Source organism: Eumetopias jubatus, unplaced genomic scaffold, assembly GCF_037043125.1.
Source record: "Eumetopias jubatus isolate StellerSeaLion01/CBP00866 unplaced genomic scaffold, mEumJub1_p1.0 scaffold_7, whole genome shotgun sequence".
NCBI classification, from domain to species: Eukaryota; Metazoa; Chordata; class Mammalia; order Carnivora; family Otariidae; genus Eumetopias; species Eumetopias jubatus.
In genome coordinates this window covers 107,888,475-107,913,833 of record NW_028274813.1, presented here as the reverse complement: position 1 = coordinate 107,913,833, position 25,359 = coordinate 107,888,475, and the positions used below count along the sequence as shown (strand labels likewise).

Below are 25,359 nucleotides of genomic sequence, written 5' to 3'. Positions count from 1 at the left end.
TCCTTAGTGATTAGCGATGCAGAACATCCTTCCATGTTTGTTGGCCACTTGTAAATCTTCTTTGGAAAAATGTCCACTCAAGTCCTTTGCCCATTTTTTAATCAGGTTATTATTGTTGTTGAGTTGGAATAGTTTCTTAGATTGTTAATCCCTTATCAGATACATGATCTGCTCCTATGCCATAGGTTGTCTTTTCACTCTCATTTTTTTCTGTTTTTGACATGCAGAAGTTTTTAAGTTTGGTGTAGTCCATTTGTCTATTTTTGCTTTTGTTGCCTATGCTTTTGGTGTTATGTCCAAGAAATCATTGTGAAATTCAAAGCTATCCCCCTACATTTTCTTCTAGGAGTTTAAAAGTTTAAGGTCTTATGTTTTAGGTTTTTAATTCATTTTGAGTTCTTTTTTGCTTGTGGTATAAAGAAAGGGCCCGACTTCCTTATTTTGCATGTGACTATCTAGTTTTCTCAACGCCCTTTGTTAAAGAGACTGTCTTTTCCCCCTTGCGTAGTCTTGGCACCCCTATTGAAAGGTAACTTGGCACATAAATGCAAGAGTTTATTTCTAGGTTCTCTATTCTGTTTCATTAGTCTACATTATCTATCTTTATGTCCGTACCACACCATCTTAATTACTGTTGCTGTGTAGTATGTTCTGAAATCAGGGAATGTGGGGGCTCAAACTTGTACTCTTTAAAAATACTGTTTTTGGCTCTATGGAGTCTTTTGAAATTCCACAGGAATTTTGGGACTTTTTTTTCTATTTCTGCAAAAAAATGCCACTGGGATTTTGATAGGGATTACACTGAATCTGTAAATCACTTTAGGTAGTATAGATACTTTAATAATAATCAGCCTCCTAATCCATGAACCTGGGATATCTTTCCATGTATTTATGTCTTTAATTTCTTTCAGCAATGTCAGTGTGCAAACCTTTTGTTTCCTTGGCTAAGGTTATTCCTGAGTAATTTATTCTCTTTGATGCTATTGTAAATAGGACTGTTTTCTTAATTTCCATTCTGGACTGTTTATTGTTAGTATTTAAAAACACAACTAAATTTGTATCTCGATTTTGTATCCTGTAACACTATTTTGTTTTTTTGTGCAATCTTTAGGGTTTTCTACATAAAAGATCACATCTATGAACAGAGATCATTTTACTTCCTTTCCAATTTGTATGTCTTATTTCTTTTCCTTGTGTAATTGCTCTGGCCAGATTTTCTGGTACTGTGTTGAATAGCAGTGATGAGGGTGGGCATTCTTGTCTTACTGAGTATCATGTTTGCTGTCGGCTTTTTATATATGGCTTTTATTATGTTGCAGAAGCTTCTTTCTATTCCTATTAGTTGAGTGTTTTTATGATGAAAAAGTACTAAACTTTGCAAAATGCTTTTTCTGAATCCACTGAGATACTCATGTGGTTTTTGTCCTTCATTTTGTTAATGTGGTATATTACACTGATTTTTTAAAAAACATTTTATTTATTTGAGAGAGAGAGTGTGTGTGAACAGTAGGAAGGGACACAGAGAGAGGGAGAGACAGTCCACCTGCTGAGCAGGAAGCTTGATGTGGGGCTCGACCCCAGGACCTGGAGATCATGACCTGAGCCCAAGGCAGATGCTTAACCAAGTGAGTCACCCAGCTGCCCCACATTGATTTTTTGTATGCAGAACCATCTTTACATTCCAGCTACAAATCCCACTTGGTCACGGTGTGTGATTTTTTTTTTTTTTAGTGGTTTGGTTTTGTCTAGTCTGGGGATCATGTAATGCTAGCTTCAGAGAATGAGTTGGAGAGTATTCCCTGCTCTTCAATTCTCTGGAAGAGTTTGAAAATGACTGGTGTTAAATGTACTTTATTTAAACATTATGGAGGATGCTCTGGTGAAGCCTGGGGTGCTGGGTTTTTCTTTGTTGGGAGATTTTTGACTGGTGCTTCAATTTCCTCAGTAGATATAGGTTTGTTCAGATTTCTTATTTCTTCATGGTTCAGTATTGGTAGGTTGTTATGTTTCTAAGAATTTATCTATTTCTTTTAAGTTATCCAGTTTGTTGACATATAATTGTTCATAGTAGTATCTTATAATCCTTTTTATTTCTGTTGTATCAGTTCATCAGTTGTAGTTATCTTCTCTTTCACTTCTAATTTTGGCTATTGGAGTCTCCTCTCTTTTTTTCTTAGTCTAGCTAAGGGTTTGGCAATCTTGTTGATCTTTTTGAAAAACCAAAACCAAAGAAACTTGGTCTTTTTTTTTCTATTGTTTTTCTATTCTCTGTTTCGTTTATCTCTGTGTTAATCTTTCTTATTTCCTTCCCTCTGCTGACTTTGGGTTTAGTTTGTTTTTCTAGCATCTTGAGACATAATGTTAGATAGTTGATTTGAGATCTTTTTTTTTAAAGATTTTATTTATTTAACAGAGAGAGACACAGCGAGAGAGGGAACACAAGCAGGGGGAGTGGGAGAGGGAGAAGCAGGCTTTCTGCCGAGCAGGGAGCCCGATGCGGGGCTCGATCCCAGGACTACGGGATCATGACCTGAGTCAAAGGCAGATGCTTAACGACTGAGCCACCCAGATGCCCCGAGATCTCCCTTCTTTTTTAATGTAAGTATTAACAGCTGTAAACATCCCTCTTCCTACTGCTTTTGCTGCATCCCATAAGTTTTGGTGTATTGTATTTTCATTTGTCTCCAGACATTTTCTAAATTCCCCGTGACAACTTCTTTGGCTGTTTAAGAGTGTGTTGTTTAATTTCCACTGATTTGTGGATTTTCCTGTTTTCCTTTTGCTGTTAATTTCTAGTTTCATCCCACTGTGGTCAAAGAAGATACTTCGTATGACTTAAACTTGTTAAGGCTTGTTTTGCGGCCTAACACATGGTCTATACTGAAGAATGTTCCATGTGCATTGAGAAGAATGTGTAATCTGCTGTTGTTGGGTGGAGTATTATATATATTGAAAGGTCCAATTGGTCTATAGTGTTTAAGTCCTCTGCTTCTTTAGTGACTTCCTGTCTGGTTATTCTATTCATAACTGAAAGTGGAGTATCAAGTCTTCTACTATTATTGTGTTGCTTCCTATTTCTCCTTTCAGTTCTGTCATTGATTGCATCATATATTTGGCAAAGAATTTTAATAACAACATTAAAAAGACTGGAATCAAAATATTTTCCCTAAGATTTACTGTAAGGAATAAAAAGATAGAAGGATATATAGAAGTGATAGGATTTGGGGGTTTTATTAACCCCACTGTATTTCTATAATTTTACAAAAGCCTAATAATGAATAAGGGTTCCCTTAGCAGTATTATAAAACAAAAAAGGTTTTTGTTTTTCTTTAAAGATTTTATTTATCTGACAGAGAGAGAGAGAGAGACAGCGAGAGAGGGAGCACAAGCAGGGGGAGTGGGAGAGGGAGAAGCAGGCTTCCTGCTGAGCAGAGAGCCAGATGCGGGACTTGATCCCAGGACCCTAGGATCATGACCTGAGCCGAAGGCAGACGCTTAACCATCTGAGCCACCCAGGCGCCCAACAAAAAAGTTTTTTAAGAGCTACATCAAATACAGTATTATAAACTAATTTGTGAGCTAATGACTTTTTCATCTTGTCTTTGAGATTTTATAAATAACAAAAGACTAAGATGTAGGACAAATAAAATTTAGTTTCTGTTTAAATTATTTGTTTAAGAACACAGTAACTTCATCTTCATCTTAGATTAGTAGGATTTCAATATTAAAAGCTTTGAACAATCCAGGCAAATCAGGAAACAGCTGTGTCCTCTTATTTTCATACTTTCTCCCCAATTTAGATACGATTAATTTAATTAATTATAGAACAAAAGGTAATTAAAATGTCAAAGTAATTTACTCCCAGTTTTTCACATATTTTTGTATGAAAGCCACATTCAATTACCACTCCTACAATTGGTGGACCTAACATCAAACTGGTTAAGAAATAGATCTTAACACATTTTTGGGGGAAACTTTTTCACTGCAAGTTTAATCATCTGGTATGTTTTGGACCTCAGATTCACTTTGTACAAATGATTGATTTTGACCTCATTTTCTGGTTTAAAAATATTTCTAGGTTATTTTTATATGCATAACCAATTCAGTTATTCAGGCTAAATAGAACGGTTTTTAATTGGTGGAGTCTTACAATGTAGTCATTGTTGGCAAAATGGTTAAACTGAATGTGTGGGTAAATCGTGGCTGGATTTCTATTCAAAAGGATACTATTTTTTAAAATGCAATTTTAATAAATATACCAAGATAATGCTCATTCCTTATTTGAAGACTTTACACTTGAGTCTAATCATTAATCACAAGCAATATTTAAACACGGTTTACTAAGAGTACAAAATTTTTACAGACTTAAAATTTTGGCTAGATTCCAAATCCTATGACTAAATAATAATGTCTTTCTACTTTTCAGAAACTGTGACAAAGATGGGCGTATTTCAAAAGTAAACATCATTTTGCAAATACCGGAAATACTTCAGAAAAGGAGAAAAATGTATGCTGAATCTTCTGGAAAGCAAGTATTAGTTAACACTTACTGGACATAGTAGAGAAACCCTTAGGCTGGTTGTAGCTATTTCACTGTCTGGATCCGCGGTCAATTTCTCTTTAACTGACATTCATTGAAGAGAAAACAAACAAACAGAGCATGTTTATTAAAGATACATCAGTGATGTAACATAAAGAAAAAGAATAAGAAACTTAAAATGAGGAAGCTTTAAAAAAATGAACTCAAAAATAATCTAATTATTTCCAATTAACTGGACGGAAAGATAAAAACAATTACATGGTTTGTAATTTCTATCACAGGCAAAAGAAGAAAAACAACCATATATCTATAGACTGACTGTATTTCCTGTAAGTTCCTTATTTCTCATCCATGGAACAAAAACTGCACTGCAGTAACATAAAGGAAATTTCTATAGTAAGCTGACATATTCAACTAATGGCAGAACCTTTTCCTTTTATAACTCTAAGAAACTGAATGAAGTTTTTCTTTCTTTTAAATTATGACCAATATTTTTAGGCCAATATTATTTTATAAATTTTTCCAAAGCTCAGATAATAAAATATATTACCATACTTTATATGTTAATACATTAATTCTATTTTTCTATTAGTTCTATTTTTAAATTTTGAAAATATATTAATTCTAAATTGCTTTTTCCCCATACAACTGAGTTTTATATTTATCCATAAACTAATTAAGTTATCTTACACAAGTCAATCCTCCTCTCTGAGCTTAATTTTGCTTCTAGCAAAATAAGAACCCACACTAGATAATCTCTAAATCTTTTCAGCTTAAACCTCCTGTGGTTCTTAAGATTTGAACAGACACTGCATCAAAGAAGCCGTAAGGATACCAAATGAGCATGTGACATCATTAGTCATTAGGAAAATGCAAATTAAAACCATAATGAGATACTACTAAACAGTGACCAGAATAGCCAAAAATCAAAGCGGCCTGACAATACCAAGCACTAGTGAGGATGGAGAAAAACTCGAAATCACATACATCACTGGTAGGAATGTACAAATGGCATATACATTTTATAAGAAACTGTCAGTCTGTTTTCCATACACATTTCATGTGACCCAGCTATCTGAGCCCTAAATATTTACCCAAGAGAAACAAAAACCTATGTCTACAAAACTGGAATATCCATATGCAAAATGTAAATATTCTAGCAGCTTTACTTGTGATAATGCAAAACTGGAAACAACCTAACTGTCCACTGAATGATAATGATAAATGGATGAACAAATGATGGTACAGATAAATGGAATACTACTCAGTAATAAAGAACAAACTACATGGATGAGCCTCAAAAGCATTTACAAAGTTAAAAAAGCCAAACATAAAAAGCTACAGGCTGCAGGACTTCAAATATCTGACATTTTAGAAAAGACAAAACTATGGAGACAGAAATCACGTCAATGGTTACAGGAACGGGGAATAAGGGGATGAAATGAACTGCAAGAGGCCACAGGAGAACTTTCTGGGATGAAGGATGTTCTATATTTTGATGTGGCTTGGTTCATGATTCCATGCACCTGTAAAATTCATCAATCTGTACCATTAAAAAGGTGAATTTTTACTTTTGTAAACTATACTTCAAAAAATATAACCAAAAGAAAGAAGAGAAAGGGGGGAGAATCACCATGTTAAATTTAATCACAAGAAAGTGAGGAAAAATAAAGTAAGCAAATCCTTATAACGTGTGGGCAAGGGAGTAAAAAATAAAGACAAGTCATAATATTTACCCTGCAAACATCAACCAACATGTGGGAAGTCTCCTGGGAATTAAAGTTTTCCTGTGTCACTGTGAGTGCAGTGGTTAACAGTATTTTATTATTTGACCTATAAGTTATAGCAAGCCACATTTAATCTTTTAAAAAAATCTCTGTGTCATGACCTATGAGAGTTAGCCACTAGTCAGTCACACGTAGCTATACTTAAATTTAAATTAAATATAATTTAAAATTCAGTTCCTCAGTTGCACTGGCCACATTTCAGAGCTCAAGAGCCACATGTTGCTGGTAGCTACCACACAGGACACTGCAAATGTACAAAATTTCATCATCACAGATTTCTCTATTTCTGCTGCTTTCGGGTTGGGTTTTTTGTTTGTTTCGTTATTTCTATCATTCCTTAATATCAGATTATTTTATAGTCATCCTTTTAGAACTTGAAGGCTGTAAACACCTGAACTTATTAAGGCCAATACTTCATTTTATAGGCAAGGAAACAGAGGCACAGAGACCAGATTTTTATTCTACCTCTCTTTTAATCAGTTTACCTCAAAAAAATCTGAGGATCTGCTATGCGCCAGGAACTGTGCACGGGGAATTCAAAGATAAGTAAGATTAAATTCCTGCCCAGAGGAACTCAGAGTCTAGTAGAGAGTAAAGATGCTCAGTGGGATCATCTGTAATGTGCTCTAATGCAAATGTGTTCAAGGACCTAGCTCCCCAAAGTCAACTTGCCCACTCTGGGGGTTCTGAGATGCCTCCTGGAAAAAGTGAAATATGAAGAAGGATAACTGGAGTCAGGCCAAGAAAAGGGAAGTTCGGAGGCACAGAGAACAATACTGGTAGAGCAGTGCATAAAAGAAAAGAATTCAGTATTTATGGAATATAACGTATAAGAAGAAGGGTGAATACAGATGACCTTGGGAAGTAGTAAGCAGGTGCCACTTCATGGAAAGCTACATCTGTCATGCTAACAAAGTTGGGAGTTTTTACTTCACTATGTGAAGAAGCTATGGATTGCAAGGGAATGGTAAGATTAGATCTGCATTAATCACTTAGGTTGCTACCAAGAGAGAGATATGAAGAGGGGCCAAGAACAAAGAGGGATATATTACTTAAGAATAGGTTTTTTAAACAAAGAATATGAGAGCTTAAACGAGGGCAGCGATGGTAGGGAGAGGGGGAGAGAGAGAGAGAGAGAGAGAGAAGATGGATTTGAGAAATATTTAGGGTGGAAGTTTGATAGGATTTGGTGAGTTTGGTTTTAAATAACTGAATCTGAGGAACCGGTGGAATGTTTTGGTGCAGGCAGTTAGCCAGCTATACATAGCTATATTTGACACTCGAGGGAAGGTCTGGGATGAAGGTATTTGGGAGCTGGTGCTCATTTAAACCGTAAGACTAGATGTGATTATCTCTAAGTAAAGTATGCAGAAAATGGACTGGGGATGACACCCCAGGGAAAACAAACACCTAGGATGCTTCCCTTAAGAGAATCCACTGAAGGCAAGTAATGGAGAAAAAATAGAGAAGAGTCTTTCAAGGAGAAAGAGGTTGGAAGGAAATGCAGCAAAAATATCTAAGATGGAAACTGGAAAGAAAGTTTAAATTTGGCAGTCAGACTGTCAGTAGTGACATCCGTGGAACGATAGGAGTGAAAAGAGCCCATGGCTTGCGGTGAGGAGGTGGACAGCAAGTGTAGACCACTCTTTGAAGAAAGTAGGATGGGGACAACCAGAGGAACACAGAGCTCTATCTAGAGTAGAGAACAGCCTGTCTGTGTATTTTTTAAAGGATGAGAAAGACCTGACAGGGAAGGCTGACAAGAAGAGTTTATAGAGGGACAGAGAGCAGATAAATGAGGGAGTGAGGTCTCATAACACTGCTTCTGAGCATCCCCACCCGGATGTCCCACAGACATCTCAAATACTAGTGTAAGCAGACACTCTGATCGTTCCTCCGTACCTCAATCTCCTCCACGCTGTTCTCCATTTCAGTAAATGGCACTACCATGTAACTGCTCCTAGACTTCTTCTTTTCCTTCACTCCCGCATGTAATCTGCCGGCACTGCTACCCTTCAACAGTTCTCGAGCCATCAATTTCGATGGCCGTCACCATTACGTACGTTTCAGATGCCATCACCTCTTACCTGGACCACAGGTTCCTCAGTGGCCTCATCCTATCAGTCCAGCCCCTCCTCAATTCAGTCTTCAGAGCAACCTTCTCGTTGCCCAAATCTGACGATGTCACTCTGCTTAAAAATCTTTTCAGGGTTTTCTATTATCTGCCTTTATGTCATCTCTACGAACTCACCCCATGGCTATCCCTCTGGCCACCGTCCTTCCTCCCTTGTTCTCTTTTCTCTAGCTCCACCGGCCTTGTCTCTTGGCATATTCCCCTCTCATCTTGGGGCTTAACTCCTCCTCACCCTTATAATCTTATCTGAAACATCACAGCACCAGAGAGGACTATGTTCTTCTGTTGTTACCTCCAGAGTTCCCTGTCTTTTTTCTTTAAGGCACATGTCACAACTGCAATTCATTAATGACTCGTTCAATCACTTAATTCTGTCTTTCCCACCAGACTGCAAACTTCTAAGGGATGCAGAGACGGTGTGTGTCTTGTTTAATGCTATATTCTCCTGTGCCTGGAACACCGTAGACTCTTAATTTCTTGAATGAGAAGAATTAATGAATACAAGATTAACTTTGAGCAGAAAAAGGGGCATTTCCTCCTAAGACTGAAGAGAATAAGGACAGGTACAAGTGTGGATAAGCTAAAAAGCAGTTATGGCGGCACTAAGATTAAGGAAGAAATGGACACTTGAGGGAATTCACCTCTTGTAGCCCCAATTTTCTTGCAGTGGCAGTGTACTGAGAGAGGGGGAGTAGTGTTTGAGTAAACTAGGGCCAACTGCTGCAGGGAAGAAGGAGAGGAGACAGGAACGTGACCAGAAATTAGTCAAGGGCTGCCTTTGCGATAGAGGAGACAACTCTACACAAAGGTGGAAACCACAAGACAAAAGTCTACTAAATCTACTAAACCAAATGAATCAGAGTAGATGTCTCTGTGAAAAGCCTCAATATTACTAAGTTTATTCTTTCAAGAACATAATAGTGCCTGATTTGATGAATACAACTCTGCCAGCAGAATTTACTGATAAGATTAAGAATGGCTTACAATGAATATATTTTTAGGCCATTTGATTTTTCAAAAATCTGGAGAAACCTGTCAACATTTTCTTCTGTCAAGTTGTTTTACACAATCTTTTAATTACACAATTAATTTATTCAGAAAGTTATTTCTTTATAGATAGTATAGAGGCAACCAATCTGTTCTTTGCTCAATTACAACGAAGATCTTACCAGTAGGATCCAAATTAATGTTTTACTGGTTCTCCAGGCCAATAAGATATAAACCGTCACAAAAATCCCACTCACTCTGCAACTACTCTCCACTTCCAGCATTGTTATCAGAGATGAAATAGCTAGCCTCTGAATTAAGAAGTTGTTGCTGCTTAATAGTGACTAACAGTGGTTCCTTCCAGAAAATAAAATAATCCTAGGCTCACCTTCCTACTCTCCCTCCAGATGGTGCTACAAAGCAGATGTCTGTCTCTGTTCTTCTTTGTCCCTGCCAACTGGTGCTTCCTCTCCCCTAGACCCACAAAAAAACAGTGCTGTCATTCTAACTCTCCACTGTCTTTTGAGGAGTGTCTACAGAGGCATTAGCCAAAAGTGTGCTCCTCTTGACTCAGGATTATTTGCATTTTAAAAAAAGTTCTTTTAATGCAGAAAAGTCCTTTAATGAACTACTGAGGGCATTCTGCTATTCAGAAGTGGTGGGATCTTCTACTCTGGCACAGAAACAGGTGAGCAAAAAAAGATAAAAGCTAAAAAAAAAAGATAAAAGCTATACAGAGGAAAGTGAGAGAAAAGCTGGCCTTACTACTTGAGTTCTTTTCACCAGAGTGTGCACACCTAACTAAATCTGAGAGTGGGTTTCATTAATCAACTCACATCAAGAACCCTTAAAGAGGAGCTATCTAATCCCTGCCTGTAAAAGTTTTGTTCCCTGTGTCCATCCCCATCTCTGAATCCATCCATCCATAAAGAATCTACCTCTCACAAAGAAGAGAACAAAAGAAGAACTTATTTCTCCTCCGGGGAAAGGCTGCCAACCTCTGGCCTTCATCCTCAAAAACTGAGGCCAGAATGGTCAATTTGGAGACCTTGCTGCATCTCAAATTCTACACAACTCTATGAACCACCTAGCTATTCATAACTATGAGCCCAGACTTTGGAGGAGCTTTAGAAATCATGTAGTAACAACCTCTTGTTACAGATGAGGAACATGAAACTCAGAGAAGTAGAGTGACTTGTCCAAGGCCTACATAACTGATTAACAGAACCTGCTTCGTTATTATTTTTACCATCCCACTATCTTTTTACTTTATTAATGCAGGGATATAGTCATCACGTACCCTGCACAATTCTCCTGGATAAACCTTAAATACAAAATAATTCTCATGAAATACATGCCAAGATTTCCTTCCTGTCTCCCAGAATTCCATAAACATTTATTTTATGAAGTTACAGTAAAATATTCTTCCATATTCATTTACTGGCTTTCTAAAGTTACTTTTAAGGTCAGTAAAATAGAGATTATAAAATATAGGTCATAACAAAGATATTAAAACTACTTCTAAGTCTTGATTTACTTTATTCCGAAAACAAGTTTTCAGTGTTTTGAATCCTCTATAACAAGCTCTAGTGAAAAGAAATTTCTTTCATTGAAAATATACTACTCTAACCTTTACCAAAATAGTTCAGCTGCATAAATGAAATAAGTTTATCATACGTACTTAAAGCTCTAGAATGATCCGGATTCCTTATTCCCTTTGCTCGTAACCTCTGAAGAAGAACTGTTGAGGACAACTGTTTTACAAGATACACTGCCATGGAATAGTTCTGGAAAAAAAAAAAAAGATGTAGAAAAACAACATACGTAAGTAAATAGTACATCTATTTTAATCCCACAATGATAGGGAAAGAAAACTAACGCTCGTTAAAACACCTACTGTGTGGCCAGGCACTATCAGGTGTTTTCATGAACAGGAATTAATTTAGTCCTAACCAAAAAGCTGCTGAGGTGGTCACAAACCTACTTTTATGGATGAGGAAAGGGAAGTATAGAGAAGTAAAAGAATTTTGCAACTTTCTAGCAATAAAGTCAGGTCTGCCATGCTTGTCTATTATCTGACTACCTATGCTCGAAGCTAATCAATGTGAGGCACCTCTATAAAAAAAAAAAAAAAAAAACAACCACTGTTAAAACTGAAATATAAACCAAGGCCAGTAAGATGTCAAAATCACCATAAACCATCATTTAGTAGGTAACAGGTCTAAAATAGTAGCTATTTAAAAATTACAAATTAGACTGGCTTCCTCATCAAATCTCTCTTTATACCTCTAACTAGTTTTAAAAGACCCTACGTGGGCCGTTATCACAAAGGGAATATTAAAGATTTTCAAAGAGAAGCTGCTGGTTTGGCCAATGAATAGATGAATATCCATTGCCAGCAGAGGACTGGTGCAGGAGAAGGGAACAAAGAAAACAGTTAATCAATAAAGCCAAGGCGGAGTGAAGGGTACATGACTGGATAAGAGGAAGAAAAGAGGGCTGAGGCTTATTAAGGGTAGGAGAGAGATCTAAATGAGAAGGGCCACTTTCCATCTGGTGTTGGGATCAAGAAGAAGATCAAGAGATTTGGAAAGAAGCAAAAGGAAGAACACTTACTGCCACCTTCTAGCTTACAGCTACAGACAATTTCTGAAGCACTCTTAACATATATTACCTACTTAATTTAAACCTCGCAGAAGGCCTATACGAGACAGGTAGGATAAATATTTTTCTAAGTAAAGAGTTCATGAAAAGAGGCATGAAAAGATATGTCATCTGCTCATGATCATGCATCTGCTTGGTGACAGAGCTGGCACTAGAACCCAGGAAGAAAGAATACGGCTGTCAGGACAGTGGACTTAATGGCCAAGGCTGGTGGAGTTCTCGACAGTTCTTGCTATAACACACCTTGTTTGCTTTGACCCTCTCCCAACCAACTTTCAGACTTTTCAAATATGCATTCCCCTTTTGACAACAAGAGAAAATATCCTCAGTATCCTCCGGAAGGCCGAATTTTCATTTAGAGTTCAGAAACCTATCCATGTTCATATGTTACATATTTTATGGGGAAAAAATGAAGTATCAAAAAAGCTAATTTACAAGGAACCTTAAAACTTGCTTAAACTTTAGAGCATACAACACACAAATCTAAAATAAAACTAAAAGGTTTCCTCTGGGGGGGGAACTTATTCACCTTTATTATTGATTTGATTAATATTTTGAGTATGACAGAAACCGGAGAAATGCTAATTAACACTGTGAAATTATGTACTGACAGCTTGAATCTTCAGTACTAGAAATCCCCCTCAGGCTTTTTATAATTTTTTAAGGAGAGATCAAGTAGAAACCACAACTACAAGTTCAGTGAAAAGGTATGTTCACTCTAGTTGAAACATGTAACCCAATTAAAAAAAAGCAGCAGCAGCAGCAAAAAGAATGTCAGGTATTAACAAATGCCACTTGTACTGATAATATGGAATTCAATTTTGTATCAGCAGCATAAAACCCCAAACCTTCACAGTGGCATGCTATCTCGTCTAGGTAAATAATATACTGTTTCTGATAACCCTTCAAAGTGCTCCTTAATTCCAGCTACTCCTAAATACTGCCTTACACTGATGTTTTTGTCAAATGCCTTCTCAAAAGTCTTCAAAATTGTCTATCAAGTTCAAAGGACATTTTCTCCATATTAAGATATAATCTACTCATGAAGTGTCCTTTATACCAGTATCTAAGTAACTTTTCTATAAACAATGAGAGTTTAATAAATGCTAAGTGCAGTGATTACCCTGAGGCAGGATAAGAAGTTACAATACAGTTCACTTATTTCCTTCAAGCACTATACTGGCTCTTCTTTAAAAAAAAATTTATTGTCTTTTTAAAAGAGAGATATAACTGACATATAACACTGTGTACATTTAAGGTGTACAACACGTTCATTTGACACACTTATATACTGTAATATGATTACCACCTTAGCTTTAGCTAACACTAACTCTGCTATTTCCTTTGCGGATGTATTTTTAACACTTCTCAGTGGTAACTAATAATCCCCAAGACACTAAGGGATCGTATGCAAACGAACAGAGCATCCTTACAAGTTGAATTAAAACTAGTGCAAGAAAAACATTATAATAAGTTATCTTCTGGGCTTTGGTAAAGAAAATTTTCTTTCAATGTTTTACTTCAAAAAGAAGGTCTCTAACTTGTAGACTGTGGTCTATACAAAGATCTTACCTAGTAGACCACTTTCAAATCACTGAACATAGTCTTCTTTCTGAGGTTTGAAAGGCTTTCCTCTCTCCTCTAATGCTATGTACCAGCACCACATTTCCCTCCTCTTGCCAAAGTTTGGGACTTCCTTCATAGTTCATTGTAAACACCCTGGTAGGCTATACCTGTCACACCCACAGGCAAAAAACCCAATACAAAACAAAAAACATTTTTCAATACCCTCTTCAAAAAGGGAGACAAAGGCGAACTCCCAAAGTACACTAGAAGTAAAACACTTAAAAGGATTTCAAAAACCTAATGGTGATATATTTAATTAGGCAAAGGAAAAAAATATAATCTTGATAGGTGTCAAAAAGGATTCTGATAAAATTCAAAATCCGTGTCTCACAAAGATATCCAGTAAAAGAGCAACACAGATATATACTGTTGATGTAATTAAGTTCTGTCAAAAATTCATTACATCACTATTTGTACAAGTAGTATTCTCATTTTCGTAAGGAACAAGTTGAGCATGTCCACTAGCACTCCCATTATTTAACATTGTTCTGAAGGTTCTAGCCAGCACAACAGGTTCTAGCCAGCACAACAGAGAACAAGAAATTATGACATAAGTACTAGGATTATCATTATTTATATAACTGATACATCTTCTCAAACTCAGAACTGCCCACCTGGAAAAACCAAGAAACCAATTAAAAAGCTGTTGGAACCAATATATGAATGCAAGTATTAAGTAAATATTCAACAATAACTAGCTTTTAAATAAACCAACAATAAATAAAGTCTTTAGAAAATATAACAGAAAAAAGATCTACTTAACAGCAACTATAACAATAAACAATACAGGAATTAATAAAAAATATGGAAGATCTATAAGAAAAAACCTATTAAATGACTGAGGAACATAAAAGTTCTGAATAAAGGGAGAAACATACAGCTCCTGGAATGGAAATATTAAATACTGTAAATAAATTAATCCTCCCTAACTCAGCATACTAATTTAAAGCAATCTCATTCCAATTCCCAGAAAGATTTTGGGGAGCAATGCAGGGGAATGTGGCTCCCTCTCTGTAATTACTCTTCCAACACTTCTGCTCTCCTCACAGCCTCCCTCACCCTTAGCTCACATTTTCTTCTCTAGCCCAAACTTACCCTCTGAGTCTAATACCAATTGCCTATTTAGAATGTCTCCCAGGCATCTCAAACTCAAAAACTTCAAAACTGAACTCATGATTTTCTTCTTCATCTAGTTCTCCAACACTCCTTCCTCCAAAGCAATGAAATGACAAAAAACACGCCTAAACTCAATCTTTTTTCAGTGTTTCCTCTATCTCGGTAATATTATCATTTATCTTCTCACTCCAGCCAGAAACCCAGGAGTCATCCTTGACATCTCCTGGTTTTCTCCGCCCCTACTTGTAATTTCTTGCTCAGTCCTACTGACCCCTGACTTCTCTCCATCCCTACTGCCACCACTCTAGGCTACCACCCACTCTCTTCCACTAATACTTCAGCAATAGCTTGTTCCTAAGAGGTGACTGCTCTGCATGATTCTGGCCTCCATTCAAACTGTTTACCACTCTGAAGAATGACTTTTTGTAAACAGAAATATACTACTGTAAAATTCTCGCTTAAAAAGAAAATATACTTGGGGCACCTGGGTGGCTCAGTCGGTTAAGCGTATGCCTCCGGCTCAGGTCATGATCCCAGGTCCTAGAATCAAGCCCTGCATTGGGCTCCCTGCACTGGGCTCCCTGCTCCTCGGGAGTCTGCTTCTCCCTCTCCCTCTGTCCCTCCCCCGTGCCTGTGCACGTGCACGCTCTCCCTCTCCAGCATGCTCTTTCTCAAATAAATAAATTTAAAAAGAGAGAGAGAGAGAGAGAGAATATCCTTAACATTAACAGTACCTCACAGGCCCTGCATGGCCTGGCCCTTTCTTACTCTATAGCCTCGTCCTATACACTGCTCTTCCCCACTCTCTGCACTCTAGCCCCAGTGGCTCCCTCTCAGTTTCCTGAAAAGAACCAGGCTCACCCCGGCCACTGAGCTGTTGTGCAGGTTGTGTCCTCTGAACCTTTCGCCCAAACTGCTTCCTTCTAACCCTTCTCTTAACTCTTGGCTCAGTCACTACTTCCTCAGCGAAGCCCTACCTGACCTCTGCCTAATTCAAAGTACCCTTTAATATACTCTAAAATCACTGCACACCTCTCCTTCCATAGTCCTTCTGATAAGTATGTTCACCTTTTTGTGTCTGACCACCTGGCTCCAGACCTCAGGCTCTAAAAGAATGAGGACTTTCTTTTCTCGCTATGGTACTGTCAGTTTTCAGTAAAGGCATGGCATACAGTAAGCATTCAATGAATTTCAAATGAATTAATGAATAGACATGAACTCACATGATAAAACTGAAATAATCAAAAACATTCTGAAATTGTTTTCCAGAAAAAGAATGCAAGACTAAGAAACAATATAAAAAAATTCAGAAACACACATAGGATAAATAAAAGTCAAATACATAGTAATGGTGGCTTCTGAATCAGCATTTATTTAGTGAATGGTGTCAGACCACCTGGCTACTGAAAAAAATGAAAGTAAATTTTTATTTCACACCACACAGAACTTGCGATGGATTATTTAAAGGTAAAACAAAAAACCTCAAAAGTCCAGAAGAAAATATAAACAAATATTTACGTAAGCTTGGGAAGGGCAGACAGACTTCAGTGTGATGGGGACTGAGGAGGAAAGCACACGCATGCACACGCGCGCGTGCGCACTCACACACACACACACACACTGGTTAAAAATTGGCTCTATAATAATTTAAGTCCTCGAAATATTAAATAATCACATAAATAAAAGTAAAAGGCAAACAAACTGGAAACAAATATTTGCAACATGTGAAAGAGGTTAAGTCTTAATATATAAAGAATTCATAAATAAGAAAAACAGCAATAGAGAAATAAATATGGATATAATTTTAAAATGTAAATCACAACAAAATATGTTCAATCTCAGTAATAAAAGGAGCACTAATCAAAACAACATGGTGCGTTTATTTACCTACTAAACTTGGTAAAGATTTTAAAGAAGATAAAAGTATTGATAGGGTATGGGTCAAGGGGCACACAAACACTGAAAGTCAGAGAATAAACTTGTACATCTTCTGGTAAGGCAATGTGTCAAAGTACACAACATTTCTTTAAATTCTGCATGCTCTTTGACTCAGGAATTCCACTTCTGGGAATTTAAGGAAATTATGATATATGTTTGCAAAAGCATGGCTACTAGGATGATCTTTGAAACAGCAATGAATCAATCAATCAATAAATCAACTAACTGCTCAACAATAGGGAATAGACTAAATTATGGCATATTCATACTGGAATATGACCTAGCCATTAGAAATCATGCAGATGAACACGTAATAACATAAAAAGACATTCATGATAAATGGCTGAGTGAAAGGATCAGGTTATAAAACAATGAATACTGCATGATCCCATTTTTTAAATGGGAACATGTTGAAAATTCATTATGAGACAAAAATAAATCCTTTTGCAACTCATTTTACAGTATCATTTACCTATAAGCTCAGGTAGCCATGGAGATTAACCCTTCCTTATAATACTAAAATCTAGGAGAAATAAGAATTTACTTACTCTTCCAATTTCTGCAGTCCAAGAAACAACAATGGTGTTTGGTACTGTTGTGGACAATCGGACAAGTGAGGTGATATTGATTGGTCGGCTGGGTCGCTTTGGCTCCACACCATTTTTTGTAGGTGGAAGATAACCCTAAGGATGAAATATCATTTATTTCCACTTATTATTTCCACAATCATTTCAACTTCCATTCCTAAAACAAACAAAAACCCCCCACAAACTACATACCGGAAAATATAAATATTTTCATTAAAAATTAGAGAAGCAAACATTTACAAGATTATTTCTCTAAACAACCCTACAGTCTCATTATAGTAAGCCTGAGAATAATACTGGCAATAGAAGTTACAAATCTCTAAAACTTAGGAATCAGGATGAATTCATAAAGAACTTGGATAAGTATATAAGGATCATTTTAAAGGTGACCAATAACAGCCTGCACGCTCATTCTCTGTTTAAGACACAGCATTCTTCCCCTATTCTACCGCAGGCTTCCAGATTCACATGAGTACTACTGAGGTTTTGTTGAAACAATTTGTCCCTCAAAATCCAGTATAACACTAAAACTGCCATACCCAACTCCCAAGTCCTAGACTTTGTCTCCACAGCTAATGTCACAGCTGTTAATCATACATAGTTGGTACAAGTGTTTTACACAGTCACATGAATATACATCCAAAATAAAGATGTTTTCTTAATGAAAAACTATGATTAACAACAGCTGTCATGACTTACTTGATAGCTATGTTGCCAATGCATTTAAAAAATAGCTTTTAGGACTTACCGGAAGGCTGCAAGGTTTTGTATTCACTTTCACACAAAGATTGGGTGGGAAGTGATCTTCTTGTGGACAACTGGTTTCCGATAAACAAAACCTAAACAATAAAGGACATGTTTAACTTCCTTTATTAAAGAATGACCTCAATATTTTTGTTCAACAGCTAATCTAAAAGGCTGCTAAACTTAACAAAAACTACTAGAGCTAGACATTTCACATGATGAATAAGCACATTTAAACAAACTGAAAATAAATAATTCTGTCAATGCAGAGTTTCAATGATCACAACTATCAACCTACAGTTGTCTTCATAATATTGCCGATCATTTGCTTAAGCATGTTCCAGGGAGGAAAAAAAGGCTCTGTAGTGGAATAAAGACATTCTGAATCAAAAAATTAAATTATCTTAATAAAGAACGTCTCAGAGCTAGGGTAACATGCACTGTAATTTTCTAAGAGGGAGATATAATACACAGTATCTCCCAAACTTATCTGCTTATAAAATAGTCATTTCTTGGTTCTTAGCAGAACATACTGAAAATGCTGTAAGTCCATCCCTAAGACCAAATTCTATCCATTAAGCCAAGGTACTCCATTATTCCCTGAGAAGTGAAGGTGTTGAAAAATAATATTTGTACTATATCCACATACATTTTTTTAAAGATTTGTTTTTATTTATTTGAGAGAGAGAATGGCAGAGAGAGAGAGAGCATGAGAGTGGGGAGGGTCAGAGGGAGAAGCAGACTCCCTGCTAAGCAGGGAGCCCAATTATATCCACATAACATTTAAAACACTATTTTAGAAACTCATAATCATTTAGAAAAACTATGGACGGTTACATAATTTGTAAATTCTCACTCTGTTCATGCTTACATAAAGAAACAAGTTATTAATTTGCTATTTAAGACATCTTAATAACTTCCTTATTCCCAATATACAGCTGAGGTTCATCCCACCTTTTTTTTTTTTAAGATTTTATTTATTTATGAGAGAGAAGAAGTAGCAAGGGGAGCGCCAAGCAGAGGGAGAAGCAGGCTCCTCATTGAGCAAGGAGCCCGATGTGGGACCTGTTCCCAGGACCCTGGGATCATGACCTAAGCCAAAGGTAGACGCTTAAAAGAGCTGAGCCACCCAGGCATCCCAGCTCATCCCACCTTTATAGAACATTCACAGCATCTTTGCGTTATATGTTAAAAAGAACCCTATCTGAATTCTGTGAAATAGTCATCACACACAAACATCTTCCCTCAACATCTTGTAGGGTCTTAACCTGCCGGCTATGGAATCTGTATGTGGGAGGACCCACAAACTGGACAATTTTCTATGTACATATATACATTCATCTGTATGGGGAAATAATCTGTAGCTTCCATCAGATTCTCAAAGGGTAAGGGACCCACCCATAAAGGAGTTAAGAATTACTGATCTACAAAGATTTTCTTGAAATATACATAGCAACACAGATAAAAATACACAGACGTCAAAGCTCACAGGATCATCTCTAACCCCAGCAAAACCTGTTACAGGACAATCTTTTATACTGCAACAGTAAAAGGATGCCACAAAGTTTTTAATAAATTATTCCAATGCAGTGATAAATTTAAAACACAGACTCTGGCTGCCTGAAGCTACAGAAAAGAATGATTTATATGACAAGTCGACTCCTATTCATTTAAGTAAAAGGTGAAAATCTAAGGCACCCTAACAAATCAAAGGGAAAAGAAGAAAAAAGAGGAATAGCAGAAAGTTGCTGTGAAGGAGTTCATGGTGGTGGGGAGGGGAAACAGGTACATAAATGAGAAGAGACTGGGAATCTAATAGAGAAAACAGTGACCCTAATCCTGACCAAATTATTTTCATGCTTTAGACACAATTTATAATTAGGATAATAGGTATACACTCCCAACTTAAATAATACACGGGGATTGTAGACCTTGTTAACGAGGGTTTTAAGAGGATTAGGATGAAAAATAACCATTTTATCAAAATGCAAAGAACCACCTAACAATTACCAACTATAATACAAAATGGTCCTTTTTTCATCAAGTTCTGGAGATGAATTTGAATTGAAAATGGCTAAACCATTATTTTTATTTATTTATTTATTTATTTATTTATTTATTTATTTTTGGACTGAACCATTTTTTAACTGCCAAGGTTCCCTCGAAACCTTTGAAATAGAGGGCTGATCTATCTTAAAAAGAAAACATTCCTTTGGAAGGTGAACCATACCTGTTGCTGTGTTATAGAATGCATGCATATTAATATAAAATACTGAAGACAGGAACTAGATCTTTTGTTCTAGAACTATGGTTTTCAAATTTTATTTTAGTCTTGGGTTTCTTTCTTCAAATGAAAACTAACCCAGAAGTCAAACATGCAAAACAGATCAAAGCAGTACTACTTTGGTTCAGAGAGTGTGTGTTGGGGGGTGGGGGGAACCTAGCACAGACCCCTATGGGCGGCTCTAAGCAACAGTTTAAAAAACAGTTTCAAACGATAATGTCACATATCAGTATGAACAAAATAAAACTGCTGATGCAGAAGTAAGCAAAATTACAACAATATATAATTACAAAGGCATCATACTTTAGTCCTTTAATTTATTCAGTCATTATCACATTCTGCCCCGACAGAGGATAAAGTACCTTTTACATAGGAACATCTTTGTCAGTGCACTCTGAAATCAAGACTTCAGGGGTGCCTGGGTGGTTAACCAGCTTAGCTGGTTAAGAGTTTGCCTTCAGCTCAGGTCATGATCTCAGGGTCCTAGGATGGAGCCCCACACCTCAGGCTCCCTGCTCAGCAGAGAGTCTGCTTCTCCCACTCCCTCTGCCTCTCCCCCCTGCTCATGCTCTGTCTCCCCTACTCTCTCAAATAAATAAATTAAAATCTTTAAAAATAAGTAAAATTTTAAAAAAATAATAAAATCAAGATTTCAACCTCTCCTCTGCTTTCTGTTTTCATCACTGTATTTTTAAGCCAAGATCAGAGTTTTTCACATCATTCCCTAAAGCACTGAGTAGGTGCTTTATCCTCTTTTCTGACCTCCTAATGAATTTATAATTTGTACACACAACTTCAGATCCAATTAGTGAGACTGTGTGGCTATCTGTTTGACTGATCCTTCCCACTTGAGGGAAAACAGCTTATGGAGGAAAACAACGGTCTTGTACTTCCTCTTGTATCCCTACTGCGACAAGACTAGTGTGGAGCAGTTAGGTTCCTACAGGGATAGTCAAAGAGTAAAAAGAGTACCATAAGATGGTTTATATAAGACAGAGAGACATATTAACATAAAAGAATTCTTAGATATCCTTAGAAAAAATGAGCTAAGAAAAGACACTGAATAAGGGGAAACTGTGAATCCATGCTAGAAAATTTTCCATTCGTCTTTGCAAAACTATCAAGAGAGGTCTCATGAAATCTAGAATTGTGTTTTTAAATTAATGATTTAAAATACAGAACAAAGCAAATTAGACTGTTTGGGTTTTTGGTAGTCTGTGAGACACTTAACCTAAGTACTAGTTCCTTATTTACAGTAGTTTGTCATCCTTTGCACATTCACAAAAGAGTAGTTCTAAAGAGCTCACACTATCATATCATTTAAAGATATCGTTAGCTGGAGCTTCTCAACCAACTAAAGGCAACCAAAACAGAGAAAGGTGGTTAGATATATGGTACATGACTTGCTATATTAAAATCTAAACTGTATAAAAATTAGGATATTTCATATCAGGAGAAGGTCTTCCCTCACCCAAACATCTAAACCTAATACTTTCAATATACTTATTGAAAATTACATAATTTTTAAGACTCTTTAAGGAATATTAACTTTTAAACACTGAATATATACTGTAGACAATACTGTACCTTAACTGGACCTGCACTGTGAAGTCACATTTGGTCCCAGAAATATCCCTAGAAAAGACAGGGTAGGAACTACAATTATTTTTAAAAATTTGCACATGAAAGCTGATTCAAAGATACTGTTACTCCTAAAGTTCTTCAAATTATCAGAGATATAACTTCTTCAGATAACTAACACTATAATAGCATTTTCAATACTAATATTCGCATGACACTAATACTCACCCAATACACTGTTTTTAAAAATCACTTATTATAGACATTACTGGTTTCAAAGGCCAAACTGCAAGTTACACTTGAAGAGAACTTACATGGAACTACTGATTTGCTGCACTTGTTGTGGTGTCAATGCAAATGCAAAACAGGTTTCTCGAAAGCGCTGGCTGTTGTCTGATGCTAAAGAAGAAAAGAATTATACTTTTAATTACCTTCAAATTCATCAATAGAGAACATAACAGCCAGAGGGAAAAAAAAAAAAAACAAGCCCAATTATTCACATGACTTTAATTAACTGGAATGTATTCTAGAGTTTAGATAACAAGGCAATTAAAGCACTGAAAAGTAAGAAATGTGCCAGTTGTAATGTAACAGAAATAGACACCAAAATGGCTAATTTCAAAAGCCATATCAGGATTCAAATTCAGAAAATACATAATCAAAGAAACACTAACTGAAAATTATCCAGTCATATAAATGTGTGCATCTAAAAAAGCACACTTGTATAAAAACATGCTTATATTAATTTTATTTAAAATAGAAAAATATAAACCCATTTAAAGGCACATGGTTTCTGAGCTAAGTAACAAACATACACACCTGGAGATCTGCAAAGGTGAGGTGACATTTGGTCTTGAAGGCAAAATACGAATTTTATCATCTCCTGCCTAACTATACCCTGCAAGTGTTATACAGTAAATACCATAGATAGTTTCTCCTAAACTTAGATGATCTGACTTCATAATCTGCCTGTGGTCACTATCTCAAAGAAGGAAAGAGCTACAAAAAGAGGGGAAGGAAGGGAATGAAGAGAGGAAGGGAGGGAGGAGAAGGGACATAGGGAGAGAGAAAAGAACAAGAGAGCTGGCAAGCACAAACAGGTCTGTGTAAGAGCAGGGATTCCTACAGTATGCTGCTGTGAGCAACAGTAATTCTATTGGCTTATACCAGTTACATACATATTTTAAAAATCAGCGCTAATGTTTCCTCAGTGCTTGGCACAAAGAAGCAATGAATGATTGCTGAATGAATAAAAGAATATGACAACTTAAAAATGCCAAACTAAACTATACCTTTCAAGGGTAATTTTCTAGAAAAAAGGATCACTAGAAGTTACTATCAAGGAAATCCTGGCCTGTGGGCCACTTAAACCCATGCAGAAAAAGTAGCTGAATTTGGCCATCTCTTTGTTTAAACAGAGTTTAATCTGACTTGTAAGCAACACTTCCTCTACAATTACCACCAAACTGCAGTATGTCATGCTGAAAAATCTGTACAAATGTATCACGATGAGAAAAAAAATGGAAAAGATCACTGCTGATCTACAATTTCATCTCAATATAGAAGCATCTTTTAAAGGCCAGATTTGCATTTCTGCTTTCTGTGAACTGGGAAGGCTTTTACTTAAAAAATCTATCCCCAAGAGAGTTACTAACCAGAAAGTTATCTTAATTGTGAGGTACCAACCGGGCAAATGTCTGATAACCAAGGACTAGAATGCAGAAAAGAAGATCACTTCCTCCCTCAAACAATGCAAATAACTCCTTTGCTTCTTAAAAGATATCTCTCTACGAAGATTTTAATCCAGTAGGCTTAGCCTAATTTAGATTTCTGGCTCCATTCTAAAACAGTGCTAAAATAATTTCCCAAGTACAAATATTCATATTTCTCTTTAGGCAAATTTCAGATTCATTTTAGAATATATGAGTACAGTAAGTTTTGGACACATACATGCAGATTTAGATAAAGAAGTCATGACTAAAATAAAGAGACAGTTGCTTGTGCCACACACAGAAATGAGGCTTATTACTTAGTAATAACCCCTATTTACAAACACTTTTTAGATTGTAATGCTCATGAAGTTATCACAATTTATCTGGAAAAGCACCTTTCATCTATGTGGTTTTCAGGCTTAATTTACACAATGAATGCCAGTGAAGAACTTAAGAGTTTTGTCTTAGGTAACAGACTATCTTAAAAATTTTTCTGAAAGGCAATGAAGCTATTATTATCCCTTTCAAGAAAACTCAGGCCAAACAGAATCACAGAATCCTCATACTGAAAAAAGAGTCCAACATATCCAAAACAATGACTTCCAATGTTGGGGGTATGCATCTCAGAAGGTACACAAGACAATCCACAGGGATACAAGAAAAAGTACCTATCTACCTACAAATTTAAGTTTTAAAAAGTTGAGATTTTACATGAAATCTCTAACCTAATTTATAAAAATATCTAAAATTTTATGTAAAATCTTAACTTTTGTAACTTCTATTTTTTGCTTTATAACAGAATATTAGTATAATAGCTTAATAGATATGACATACACACACACACACACACACACACACACGCTAAATTATTTTACTGAGAGGGGCATATTAACACATAAGTTTGCAGACCACCAATTTAGAGTTCAACCTTCCTTTCAACTTTTCCTCACACTTTTTTTGAACCCATTTAGAGGTGAGAGAAGAGTGGCCATTACCTTGTCAGGCAAAAGATGGCTGATATTAACATTTTAATTATAAGAAAGCATGAAGCCCTACAAAGAGTAGCAAAATTTAGTGGAAAGAGATGCAATCACATAGACCTAGATTCCAAAATGGTTTTGCTATTTACTTGCCATATGACCAGAGGTACTTATCCACTCTGTGACTGTTTCTTCCTCCAATATTTAAACATAAACACACACACATACACACAACTTCATAGGGTTATTTTGAAGAATATAAATGAAGTAAGATATTAAAAACAACCAACAATTTCCTTTTCTATCCACTTTCCACCCTGCTCCTTTATACTGAGTCAAAATACCTAATGCTGCAATTTCTACCCATCAGTGTCATATTCCATATCCAGTGACAGCCATTCTTCAAGTATTTTAGACAGCATTAACAAGTCCCTCTTTTTCAACTCTTCTCACTGTATTTCAGGGGAGACTGCAGAATTACTCACCATCCTGATCCTCTGGACATACTTCAGGTTGTCACACCCTTAAAGCAACAGCAAGAACTGGACACACTCTGTCACAATATATATATTTATTCTAAATAAGATTATTCCAGTGCCACTGACATTAGCCTTGGCCAGTGAAATGTGTGTGGAAGTATGCCACTTCTAGGCAGACCTTTATGAGTTCTCCTTTGGTT

The 25,359-nt window shown here is 36.4% G+C and overlaps 1 protein-coding gene across 3 annotated transcripts in view; it reads right to left on the bottom strand.

The window, feature by feature from the left end:
• PIAS1 (protein inhibitor of activated STAT 1) overlaps positions 1–25,359 on the bottom strand; it is a 117,402-nt gene that overhangs the window by 19,678 nt on the left and 72,365 nt on the right. For all 3 annotated transcript variants that reach the window (XM_028100217.2, XM_028100219.2, XM_028100218.2), the window contains exons 3-8: positions 22,303–22,387; positions 21,995–22,042; positions 18,128–18,218; positions 17,341–17,475; positions 11,130–11,235; positions 4,551–4,624 (exon numbers count right to left, since the gene is read on the bottom strand). In XM_028100217.2, the coding sequence (XP_027956018.1) occupies positions 4,551–4,624; positions 11,130–11,235; positions 17,341–17,475; positions 18,128–18,218; positions 21,995–22,042; positions 22,303–22,387 (539 nt within the window). The remainder of the gene's footprint in view (positions 1–4,550; positions 4,625–11,129; positions 11,236–17,340; positions 17,476–18,127; positions 18,219–21,994; positions 22,043–22,302; positions 22,388–25,359) is intronic.